Raw genomic sequence first — 13335 nt, 5'->3', positions numbered from 1 at the left:
ACAAAGCATGAGACCCTGGAGACTATGTCATGCATTCCCACTCCTACAAACATTCAATTTAGATATTTTTGAAGGCGGTCTTTCTCTAACCTTAACCAAGGAACTTAAGTGGGCAGAGAAGAAAATGCTCACGATTCTTAACCTCATAAGGAGTTGCTTTGAAAGACAAACAACCAACCCACCTCACTGACAGGGGATGAGAACTTGTTGGTGTGGTGAGTGTGGAACACTGCAAAAGGTCTGCGCACAATGACCCTACACTTTTGTTCAAAAGTTAAACTCTGCAAAGGCTTCTACAGATTTCACAGTCAAGTTCAGTTTGCATTAGCAACAGTGTCACGAGGCAGTTGGGCCTCTGCAAACATTGACATTCACCATTAAACTCCGTGCCTATGCAGAGACACCGGTCGTGCCGGAACACTGCAGTCTCCACATAAACCCTGAATTTGACTTTAGTACATTTGAAACCTGAGGGCTAAATTGCTGTAGCAGCTTCTGTTTAAAATAACCGAGTGCTGTGGACTTTTATACACTGAGAAATGTGGCTTCACAGAAAATCTGTTATTAGCCTTCATGGCAGTAACATATCCTTTGACCGATGGGAATCTTGATCATCAAACCATCTTTGCGTTACACCCTAGCTAGATGTCACTGACCGGCTGTAAGAGAGCCTCTTAGATACTGGCTGTTAAAATCAGGGGGGAGAATGTGGAAAAGGAAGTATGTAGAAGGTCAAATAGAGCACACAGATGTACACAAATGCAAAAACAAAACCGATTTGTAAGTGTGTTTAAAGAGACAAAAAGCATGTGACACATTAAATACTACAAATATTTCTTTTTAAATATGACACAATCACCAACTTAGCTTGCTGCTGAGGGAATTGAACGTAACACACATAGAAGGAGGCTGTGTCCCTCCTGCTTGGCTGTCATAAATATAGGTCTGCCGAACTGAGCAACAAAAGAAGTTTTATGAAAGTATTACGTTAGGATTCTCTGTGATTTGAACCTTTAAATTGGTGCACAGGCGGCTAACAGGCGGCTATTTAAATTGCATCAGTTCCTCTGATGTAAATGTGTATAGCCTTAAACTCCCTTAGAGCTTTTAGTCATTTATTTTGATTAGGTCTGAATTTATAAGATAAGTCTCTTAAGTAAGTCGCCTGGGAAGATGTTGGCGAGGATGGTAGTGGGGGAACAAAATGAAGTCTGTTTGATGATTATAAACTCAGAAATATCTGCTTGTCAATTAATTAGTTGCTTCCTGCGTATGTGTGCCCCTCTTTTCATTTACTAGGCCTGGCTCTCGGTGGACAGATACCCACGGTGCAGCCATTGTATGTCTAAGTTGTTACACACATCTACTGCAGCTGGGGAACGGAGAATAAAGATCCTTCAAAGGCAGACAGTTTTTAAGAGCAAGCCTCTGTTTCCGTGTGCTGGCTGATTTCTTGGAGCAGCATATGTAGCTGCTGGAAGGCTTTGCTCTGCCGGTGTCTCCTTCTCAGACAAACGCAAGCCCGAACAGAAGAATGATGTGGAAATGAAAAGATAGGTAGACTGAGAGGTCTGAGCTTGACGCCTCCATTATTTCTGCCTCTCACAGCCCAACAATACGTGCAGGAGACTTATCGGTAACGATTTGCTTGACACTATTGACATAACCGTGACATGACAGTCATAACGTGTCATAAACCTTATAAACAAGTCATAAATGTTTATGACTTCTGTCATTAAGTGTCATTCGGTTTTTGTCCTGACAAGTTGACATTGTTTGGGTTGTCTTGAATATGACAACTTGACATTAATCAAAGTGATATTACCAGAAGTCGTCTTGGTCATGACAAGTTGACATTTTTGATGATTGTTTTGACCACGGTTCACAACTCTGGGCTAACCCACGAATTCATTAGTAACGTTAACTGTATAGATAGACAATATGGTAATAATAATAATCTAATGGTAGTTTAGCTAGCTAGCACACCCCTGTCTTCTGCCTCCGTCTCCCGGCGCTGCGAGGCTTCAGCCGGGATGAGAGCTGACAACAGCCTCGGCCCGGGGACGCATCCATTCCACAGTCAGCCCCCAGCCAGTTAGCAACTATCCACTATCATTACAGCCCCGGCCCAGGGACACATCCGTCTGGGGTCAGCCCCCAGCCGGTTAGCAGCCAGCCCGGTCAGCACTTAACTCCAGTGCTAGGGACGCTAACGGCAGTTTACTGAACCGTCGGGAAACAGACCCAGACACCCGAGTCAGAACAGCGGCCACTCGTACCGTTACACCTCCGTTAGAGTTACCGGTAACTTGTTATGGCATGACAATCTTCACATTTGTATTCAATCTGTCAAAATAGAGCAGGTGAGTCACATTGCTTTTGGCAACGCCACCTCACTTGCACAGTTGAGTTTGGTTTCCAGTGAAGGAAGAGAGGACAGCATGCAGCATGCGACACGTCATCAAATCAGACTCCTATTTCCTTTAACCCATACGTGTGATCTTGTCATGTTTAGTCCTCCTCAGAATCACAAACACTATGGAAAGATGTTCTGTACAGTATTGTTTAATTTTATAATAGGGAATCCCTACAAGAGTCAACAACAGAATATTGCACATCTGTAATAACAAACTTTTTTTTTTTTAACCTCAGGTAGATTCCCAGCTAGAGATGCATGTCAATGTTTTGATATTTCGTATATCAATAATTTACTGCCACAGCTTAGCAATCAACAATATTTACTCTGGCAAGTTATTTAGTAATTATCTCCCTAAAACCTTACACAAGGTGAGGCTCCGCAATGTGGCTTGGATCTTTCTAAATGAATGCAGCGTCTTAAAAAGAAAATTAAAGACCTAAAATTGTTTTGGCTCTGCCAGTTTTCCCCTGTGACCTGAAATAGAACACTAGCAGCCAGCCATGTTGTCCTAATCATTAAACTGTCTTTCAAAGGCTCCTGGGAGCCTCCTTGAGCACAGAAGGGAACCTTGTATTTTTGCAACATCAAGCGAACAGTGTCTTCGATGTCTGCTGGGAGGTGCACAGTAAAGTCATGAACTTGAGCTGAAGAAATCGTTTTAAAATCGCGCTCACCGTCTCACACACATGCTTTTGGTGTCACTTTATACATTAATGCAGGTGATACCCAAGGTCTCTCAAGTGTAAAGATCTTTGACCTTGTTTTCTCTCTCTCTCTCTCTCTCTCTCTCTCTCTCTCTCTCTCTCTCTCTCTCTCTCTCTCTCTCTCTCTCTCTCTGCTTCCATTCTTCTCTTCTTGTAGATCAGAGACACCTATGGTGCACCAGGCAGTCCTGTGGGGGAAGATCCTCACTTAAAGGCAGCTGATACAGGTAAGTTATTAAATCTCTAATCGTCCTCTCTAACGCCACTGCTTATGGGACAGTTTAGCCCAAAATAAAAAAAATATTTTGCAATGTCTCTTTCCAGAAATCATGACCCGGTTACTCAAGGTAATCCACAGACCTGGTTTTGGGCAGTTTAATTTAGGAACTATTTTCTTTCTACCAAACTCCGTTACCCACAAACCGTACCACAGTGCAGAAGGAAGCATACTTATGGAATAGAGGCTCCTCCTCCTTGGCTGAGCTGTAACGTTGCTAACCGATAATGCTAGCTCACGTGAGCTAGCTAACGCTACTGCTCAGCCGGGAAGGACGCCATTGATGGTTACATCTCGCGCTTTCACTAGCACAAGCCTCTCGTCCATTAGTACTCTTCCTTGTCGAAAAATTAATCTAAAACATTTAGAAGATAACTTATGATGGACACTATTTTTATTTTTATGTGATTATTGCATGTCTTTAACAAGAAAATGAGACAGTCCTGATAAAAAAATTTTATACCACCACTAGACAGTGCCAAAGTCAGAAATGTACACATCCTAAATAGTGGATTTAACTTATTATTAAACACTTACTTATTTACACACAATTTGTATATCTCTTTGTTTTAAGTGGATTTTGGAAATACATATTTAAAAGAAAGGGACCGACCCAGAGGGGACCGAAATGTTAGTTTTCATAACAAATGGTGATGCTATAGCAAGAGCAGAGTGTGGAATTTTTCTATTTTTTTTGTTTTTTGTTTTTTGTTAGTTTGTGGTATTTTTTCAACGCGCCTGCACAGAGAAACTGTTGGATGTGCAAATTGTTTCTCCAAAAATGAAATACTGTATATTAAAGGCACAGACCATCGCTACATTTGATTTGGGATTGTTATGCATCAAGTTTGGGACTTTTAATATCCCCTGGAATCTTTTTTACGATACACAATTTGTGGTGTTGACATTTACAGGCACAACAGTTGAAAGGGAATTCTGCAGCAAATGTAGCTATCCAAAAAGTATTCTGGCATACCTGGAAGCTTGGCTATTGTCTGAGAATAACAAACAGATTACCCATGCATGAGAGAGCTTTGTTTACCATACATCTATAATTCCTTTGGCCATAGTTCCAAACAAATCTAACTGAGAATGCACTTAGTGCGGATGTGTGGCTGATGTAGAAGGCTCTCTGTGTGTCTCATGTTGTGTTTTCAAGGTGATGCAGCTAATATATTCCCCCTTTACACTACGAGCATATTATCCCTCTGCAGCTGCTGTGAGGAGACAGGCCCAGGTATTTATGGCTAGCATAAAAAGCCTGTGCATTCCCTGTCACCCTACAGCTCGAGATTTACAGCACATTTGACAAACACACTGAATTAAAAACAGGAGTGTTCAGTTTGTATAGGAGTTTAGAGCATGTCTGTTGTGCATGCTCCCAACGGATTCTGCTGTTAGTGCATGTGTGTGCGCACGTGTCTCACTGTCTATGTATGCCTCCCGCTGTGTGAAAATGTGTCGATCTGTCTGCCTGTACGCGTGTGTGTGTGTCTGTATGCCCGTGTGTGTTTTCGTGCGAACGGGTGTGCGCCTGCTCTGAAACACCAGCAACAGATAACAGATGGTCCCCCTGCATTAGAAGTGTTTTATTTCCCTGCGGAAGCCAGATATGTCAAAAATAAGCATGTGCAACATTAGTCATTTGGAATATTCATGCCCCTGCCGTCCGATGGTTTCCTCTTCACAGCCAAAATACCACTAGCTCAATTCTCCTAAGGAAGTGAGGGGAATAAGGGGGAGTAGGGAAAAAGCAGTCATCAGCTGAACTGATGGGGGAAAAAGGCTCAGGCCTACATTTAATGGAGGAATTATTTTTCTCCTGGTTGCTTCTTTAGCATGCCAGGGCTGTAATTAAACAGGGACTACAGTCCTTCGATATGTTCATATTAAGAACCACATCCCCCAGCCTCATTAGACACTGGGATGTGAATATGCACACGTGTCCATGTGGCTGTCTGGCAGCATACGCTTTCGATAACCTCATCCACTGGGTCAGACTTCTTTAGCATTCCTTCATACAGTAGACTTATATTTTGGAGTCCTCCTCCTCCCCTCCTCTACTACTTATCTTCCTACTCCTCCTCTCCTCCTCCATATTTTTGTATTTTCTTCCATCTTGATTCTCTGTAGCTTCAGTCTCTTTAAACTCCACCTCCTCTCCTCCCAGGCTTTTTACCCCCGTCTCCCACCATTGAGCATGGCTGCCATCCTTGTCCTTGGTGGCGGACGTGGGCATGCATCATTATCAGGCCTGATTAACCATCCACATAGTTGGCATTCAGGGCCCCACCAGGGGCCAATGGCATGGTTTTCCTACCGACGAAAAACAGGAATTTTGAGCAGCACTTTCTCACTTGCCGTGGTCCCTCATGATCAGGGTTAATTCGTGGCAGCATGTGTGAATGTTGTAGAAAGAAGAGAGGAGGAAGAAAAGGAGGAGGAAAAGCTACTAAACAGTAAAGCACTGCTTATCGCAGAAATGCAATATGATTTATTCAGGAGTATGCAAATCCAACACAATCACTCTGCCTTGTTTACCGAAGGGACCTGCTGATTCAGAGTCTGAAAAAAAGGGAGAGAGAAACAATCCCAGCCATAGACACCAACATACAGTGCATGCACCAATGTAGTCACCAGCAACTACATCTGTGGTTTTCCTTAGAACAAGGAAATGAAGGGCGTTGGACAATTTCTTGGTTACTTCCCAGCTTCAAAAACCTTTAAATTTATTCTGGTGAAGATTGCTGATGTAAAGAGTGAAGGGTTATATGCAATTCATTTCTTATATGTAAATACAGTACATTGCTTATAAAGCATTGGATAGATTTATGAAATACCATTGTACTAGATGCTTTTGCTCGCATTACACATAAGGTCTCTTGACAGTTGGTATGGGGAGGGCATGGCACACTAATGATGAATTTGGGCAAAACACGGCAGGATATTGAACTGAAAATACTTTTTGGGATTTGACCGACATAAGCTCACAACACCAAGTTTCAAAAATTGTGCAAACCCAAGCTGGGATCAAATTTGGTTTTGAAAAATAAAGAAAAGTAGTTTCTAATACACTGGATTTTAAATAAGTCCTTGTACAGCTACTTTAGACAACATTTATCATTTAAGATGGCTGGCTTCTTTAATTGAAAAACAGATTTGCAGAGAAACTTGTTCATATTCCACAAAGAAAAATATTAAAGTGCGATTATGGGGAATTATGGGTTAACACAATAATTTAATGATCCCATAGATTCCAAGCAACACCTTCAGTGAAAAAGATCATGCCACTTGCACTTATAAATACAATAAAAGTTAGACTTAGTTCTGCATTATGTCCACAAGAAATGCAATATTAAATGTGCTTTCCATTTAGATTTTTGACGGCTAAGTTTCTTATAATGTTAACTTAGCTGTAGCCATGCCCCTTGGCATGATCATGTTCTCAGACATTCCCTTCCAGACCTACCACTGAAAAATATGTATTAAATCAATTTAATTTGATATACTTCAAGGTATTTACATTTGTTTTCATTGTTTTGAAGATATTTGAATTACATTACCTGTGGATACTTGTCTTTACCCTTCTGTTAAGGGCTAGATTGTTTGACTGCCATGTATGAATCTGTCTTTATGAAGCAGAGCAGCGCTGGTAGATAAGCTTCTGTATTACTATGCTGTTTGCCTAAAGTAAGAGTGTAAAGATTATCTCTAAACTCCGGAGATTTGATATTCAACATACTGTAGGAAACATAGAATGGGTTGTTAAAAAGTCAGCTATGTACTGTGAATAAAATGTAATATACCAGTGTCCAGTGTTGAATGCTTGTTGAACAGACTTGAATTTAATCTTAAGCTATATTTCATTAGTAACTAGGAGGCATGCATGTCACATCTCATTTCTTTTCTACATTTCTTTCTTTGTTGCGTTGTAGAAGTGGGTATGAGTTGCAGCCCTTTTCTGACTTTCTGCTGAGAGCCTAGTTAGCACTATTGTATTGATTTCTCTGCACGGTATTGCTTGTATTTTTCCAGGTGAGTCCCTACAGCTAGCGTGACTGTATGGAAGACAACAATTATCCCTTCTTAGAGATTCTCTGAGGCCACACAAAAGAGAGCAGAGTTAGGAAAATTGATCTCTTCAGGCTTGAGAGCCGCAGTGTGCATGAGCAGACAAAGGCATCCACAACCTGACTCCTAAAGCTACAATATGCAAATTGTTGATGTCAAAACCCTGTAATTACATTCTTGAAACTTTTAGTTTAGTTATTCTTGCTGTAACATTGAACGATGAGACCTGGCCTGTGAAGAAAATATAATAATTAGCTTATATCATAACATGCCATTCTAGTTCTCTGTGACCATGTGCATACTATATAAAATTGTCTGAAATGGTCATTTGGGCCTTTTTTTGGTTTATACCATTTACAGTGGCCATGGTCTCGAACTAGGTTATAGCTTCCAATCATAGGACGTCATAGCAACAATTATAGCAGATATGTGTACTGTGGATGTTGGTTGTGATAACCTACGCTGTTTTTAAGCTCTTCTTTATACACCACAGCCAGATGAGTGACAAGTTTTTGACATGAACTTGACTAGCTGAGGCAAAGATGTTGTTAGAATTGTATTTGCGGTTATGGTTTTAAAAATATAGATTTATATTGAGATATTAAAGGAAACCTATTATGTTTTCTGTATTTTCAGCATATCGAAATTGTTACAATGTTGGATGTTCATGTGAAAAATGGCCAAAGCTTCATATAATGAGGTAAACATTTTTAAAAGCAGTCCTTCTGAGCCAAAACCTCCAACTTCCCACTGTTCTGAGCGCTCGGGCTTCAACCCTTGACTCCTTATGATGGCATTCCAAGCAAGTTTTTTGTAAATATGATAATTTGCTCCAGGCAGCCACGTTACTGCAGTGTTTTACGTTACATACCCTGCCACATGTAGCTACATGCTAAGTAAAGGGAAAGCTGTAATTTTGGTTTTCAGATGTTGTTAATATCTCTCCAATTCTGGGTCACATTACTGCTGGAACATGTCTTTGTTTTGTAGTATTTTGTTTAGAAGCCTTTTAGTAGTGATTTTACGTGTCATAAAGTCTCCAGCTGCAAGGGACTGTGCAGAGGCAGTTACCACCAACTTTTTTCCAATGAAAGTAACAAGCACTGGCTCCAAAAGTCGATTGATTTGCATATCGGTGACATCATCGTGTATCATTTGCATCAAGCGTAGTGCCTGTGAACCTGAAAACTTAAATACATATGCAATAGTTCCTATTAAAAAAACATTAAAACATTTTGCCATATAGCCTAATGCTCAGTACAGCTCTTACGGGCCATTCCGACCAAAAAAGCAATCCGGCAATTTTCCTCACGGTGAAGCGGCGTGTCAATGACACATTGGTTGATGTAACGCAGTGGGATTCAAACCCACCCGCACCAAAGGCATGGGTCATATCCACTGCGCCATCACCACCCGTCCACCACTTTGACATGTCTGATCACCAGATACATGATTGGCCACCGCTGCGTAACGTGGGGTTGAGTTTCTCCAAAAGTTGGGTCGGTCTCAACTTTTTGCCGCAAGCCTGCTGGACTTTTTTAAGTGTCTCCCCCTGCAGCCACCCCCGCCACAGCCTAAACACACTACCCCCATTCCAAATCTATGAAAATATCCTGCGTTTTTGCCGGATCCTTGGACGGCGACGCAGGCAGTCTGAACGCATCCTCAATCATGCACAAAATATTTTGTGAGGCATAGCTTCAAATTCCTACAATATAAGACCCCGTTGGCCTTATCTTTTTCTCTTAATGACATTGTCAGGTGTAATCTATTGTTACACACACAACAGTTAAAATAATCAAACCTTGAGAGGTATATTCAAGTAGTAAACCGAGACTGTCCAGTTATATATATATCCATCTTCTTTGTAGCTTTAATCTATGATGAGCGGAATGGTTTGTTTCTCTTCTGTAAGTAGTAGGAAAACGGAGAGTGGGCAGTCCCTCTGTGTATTTTTCTGATTTTTGCATTTGTGAAAGCTTTTTCTAGTGGAGATTTAGTATCATGCAATTTTGAAATGCCCAGCAGGGAAACACAAGCTATGTTTCCATCCACACATTTTTATCCGAATTAAATGATATCAAATGAAAAATGCCTTATAGAAACAGTAAAATTCGATGGACTCTCAGGAATGGTGAGTCAAAGGAAATACGTTCTGTCTTATCGTATTTTATCTTAATCGACATACGGCTTATGCGATAAACACTGATGGAAACGTTTTTTGCAGAATAAATAAGGAATTGTGATTAAGTTTTAGGTCCATTCATGGTTGCAACCCGCCACAAAACGAAGAAGTTTTAGTTAATTTCCACCCAGTATTTCCGCTCTGTCTGCACACATGGAGGGTGTCAACAAAGACACATGGAAGTGGACGGACGAGGAGACGAGAGACTTTTTGAATTTAATTTAATCAGGAACTCGCAAAGGAAATGGTCGACAAAGGTTAGGACAAGACGTGGGACGTCCTCCAGAGTGAATGGGAGGCGCTCAAACAGCGAGACAGAGTTGTCCCGCAGCGGTGCCAGAGGGAAAGTAACAGGCATGTTGCATCTGCGTCATCACAGCGATGTGTTGATAGCGTCGTTGTTTTCTTATTATAGCTTGATATGTTGCTATCAGCTGGCACATAAGCACTAGTACAACTTGTTCAATATTGATCATGTGTAGACGGCGCGATCCATTTTGTCTATAAAACTTTGCAAATATTTGCTTGAATGTTGTACAATTCAGTGCAAAAATAAATAGAAACATCTTAAAAGGTCTCATATCAATTCGATATACCAATTTGATCGCAAAACAGCATGTGACGTCATTATGCACAGGTTTTTATTGGATCGAAACACACTTTCACCAGATTTATTATCATGAGTTTTTTTTTTTACCAAACTTCAGATAATTCAATTGACAAGTGGAAACTTAGCTACAGACGTATTTTATGTCTATTAATTAGAAATATTGATTTTAACCAAGAAAGGCTAGTCTAGGTTTTTCTGAGATCATTCCCAATCTTTGAGAGCAGTATTTTGAATTGTAAACCAACAAGAATCTGTATTACTTATGAAATTGAGAAGCAAATTTAATTTACTAATTTATACTCTTATAATACAATATTTTTTTTAATTCACGGCACCATTTGTGCTGTGAATAACCCGGGTTCCTCTCCTTTCTTCATCATGCAACTAAAATGGCTGAAAGATGTTCTCATTTTTCCTGTGAATGTATGTCATATCAACAATGTGATGCTAATACGCTGGAGTCATACACCCTCCGCCATGCTATTTTTGCCACACACATGTTGCCTGAGAGGTCAGCAGCATAGCGGGGTTCCTACTAGGTTGGATTGCTTGGAGGCAGAAGTTAATTTCCAACTCAACAGAGATAAATGACTTTGACCTCCCTCGCTCGCTGGCATAACAAAGGATTTCTTTTTGTTGCTTTTCTAGGAGACATACACCGTAGATATCTGTAAATTAAAGCAGTTGTTCATTACTTACGGTATGAAATGATTTCATTTGGTAACAATGTTTAGCCAAATGTGTCACTGTTTTTCTGCTAAGCTCAGATAAAACAATATTTTTCTGTTTGTATGTAATGCATGTCTTTTTGTACACTAAGTCATCTCTTTACAGAGCAAAACGGAAAGGAAAAAAAGCATATTTTGTTATAGCAACTAAATTGACATGCACACTATCAGTTAAATATGATCGAAGTATTACTCAAGCAAATCGTATGTAAATGCATTGAAGTGAGATCATCGTCCTGTTTTTTCAGTGTCAAAGCCATTTTTTGAATATTTTTAGATGGTCAGGTCCAGTTTTAAGTTATGTCAGATACACACTGTAACGCTGACTGAAACGTTTTAAAACTGCTTCCTAGTAAGAAAAATTGAGCACTAATAATGATTGATTGCAATTTTTGACCATTTTAAAGTTTTTCTCGGCTAGCGGCTTAAGGGCAAAGATAACCTGAGGACCCACTTGACTTCTATAGTACTACCTTTCTGTGTACATTGTGTATGCACCCCACCAGACATTCAAATAAAGTGCACACAGCAGACGCATGGCACGTTCATTATATTTTGCCTAGAGCCCCAAAAACCAACCAACTCTTTTACAGTGGAATACCACATTGTCCCAGGGACGGTAGGTGGCAATTACTTCACATTAATGTGATCAAAGATCGTTTTATGTAGGGATGCACGTTACATAAGTATTGTTTCATCATGTTAAAGTTCTTAAAACTACAATAGCAAATTTGAATAAAAGACAATTTTCAAGATTTGATAATAATGCAGCACCTGCCTTAAGGCCCGATTGCAGATGATATTTTGCTTTAGGAGTTCATGTTCCCAAAAAATATGCAATGTAAGGAATCAAATTACATATAGAGAATCTGAGGCTTTAAGGGCCCCTGGGGTCTGGGTGCTGGGACAGCTTGCAAGCCAGCCTTGCAGGTTGCAAGTGTAAACACATGTTACTATTTCTGATGAAAATAACATCTCAACCAGTAAATGTAAGATAGTAATCTTGCACTTATATCCCAATTTTACACCCTCAGTGGAAAAACCCCTTTGAAACCTAGCCCTCATGCTGTATATTTTAAAAGCCTGTTTCTGATGCTGCTCACCGTGGATGTTCCTGGCTATATATAACACAGAGGGTATACAATGTTATAAGTGACCATTATGCTCTCAATTATCACTTTGTATTTTCCCCCACTGCCTACCATGCTACTTAAGCACTTACTAGGGGCATACTTGAGGCTCACCCACACAGTTCACTTTCAGTCCACATTCGGCAGGTAATGAGCTTGACGAAGGAGACGACAATAGGCACATTTCCTGCCAGAGATCATTGAGGTGTGACCCTGGTGAATGCCAGTGTGGTGGTTTGTATTGATTTCTGCCTCTAAAATGGTCAAAAGATCTAGATTATTCAATTATTAATTTATCTCGTTTCCTCTTGGGTGTTGACGATTTGGCTGTGCTGTATGATAGACGTCTGTTTTCTGTTTCTTAGATGGGTTAAGCTCAGTAATCAAAAGAATTGCTGACTGAAGGCACCCATAGACAATGCAATAGCAACAATTGTTCAAGTTCATTGCTTGTCACATTGTGTGAGATGGGGCTAATAAAGTCTCGCAATCTGCGTCAAACTGTACTTTGATTTTCTATCACCGTTATATTAAGCTTGACCATCCAAGGTTTTCATGTTCTGTTACAATCTATCCTGGCAGCAGTCGACTGAAAGGCAGTTTAAGAAACTGAAATTCTGTTAAAGTCCCATGTTGCTTTGAAAAACTGGGCTATTGGCAGATAAGCTTGTCATTAGATGTGCCTGTCAGATTTTATTGGAACAAAAACTCGTGCTTACTAAAGAATTAAAGAATTCAAGCTAAGCACATCATGGAGACAGGTGGTTGCCAGCCTTGTAATGATGCATAAAAAACATAAGTTGTCTCCCACATTGAATTGGTGGTAATTGCAGGGTACATTTGGAGCTGATGCTTTTTTACAGGCTTGGCTATGAGTACAATAAGGAGATGCAGACCATACCAAGACAATACACGCTTCCTTGTGCTGTTTTTGCTCAACCTATGTTTTCTAAGATTGTTTTCGTAGTTGTTTAAGTTGGTTTCTATATTTTGCAAGAGCTGCAGTCTCATGGTCTCAAGAGATGTGATGTTCTTTCCTACACAGAAAGACTTTCACAAGGAAGCGTGAGAGCAGCAGAAATACTCAGCCATGGGATTTACCTGTCAACTGCACTTAAGCACGTGGGATGACACGCTAGACGCTCTAATGGTAAAATAAAGGCTGACATGCCTTTCCTGTGATCTTCGGTCACTGATGGTTTCATGTATGT

General features: G+C 40.3%; 1 protein-coding gene across 3 annotated transcripts in view; it reads left to right on the top strand.

Moving 5' to 3' along the window:
• Positions 1-13335, top strand: part of LOC116707280 (glucosidase 2 subunit beta) — a 124151-nt gene that overhangs the window by 53605 nt on the left and 57211 nt on the right. For all 3 annotated transcript variants that reach the window (XM_032544571.1, XM_032544573.1, XM_032544570.1), the window contains one exon: positions 3281-3350. In XM_032544571.1, coding sequence (XP_032400462.1) covers positions 3281-3350 — 70 coding nt within the window. The remainder of the gene's footprint in view (positions 1-3280; positions 3351-13335) is intronic.

The sequence above is a fragment of the Etheostoma spectabile genome, chromosome 19 (genome assembly GCF_008692095.1).
Source record: "Etheostoma spectabile isolate EspeVRDwgs_2016 chromosome 19, UIUC_Espe_1.0, whole genome shotgun sequence".
Lineage (NCBI taxonomy): Eukaryota > Metazoa > Chordata > Actinopteri > Perciformes > Percidae > Etheostoma > Etheostoma spectabile.
Note: the sequence above shows the minus strand (reverse complement) of the source record. Positions and strands in the feature narration are given on the sequence as shown.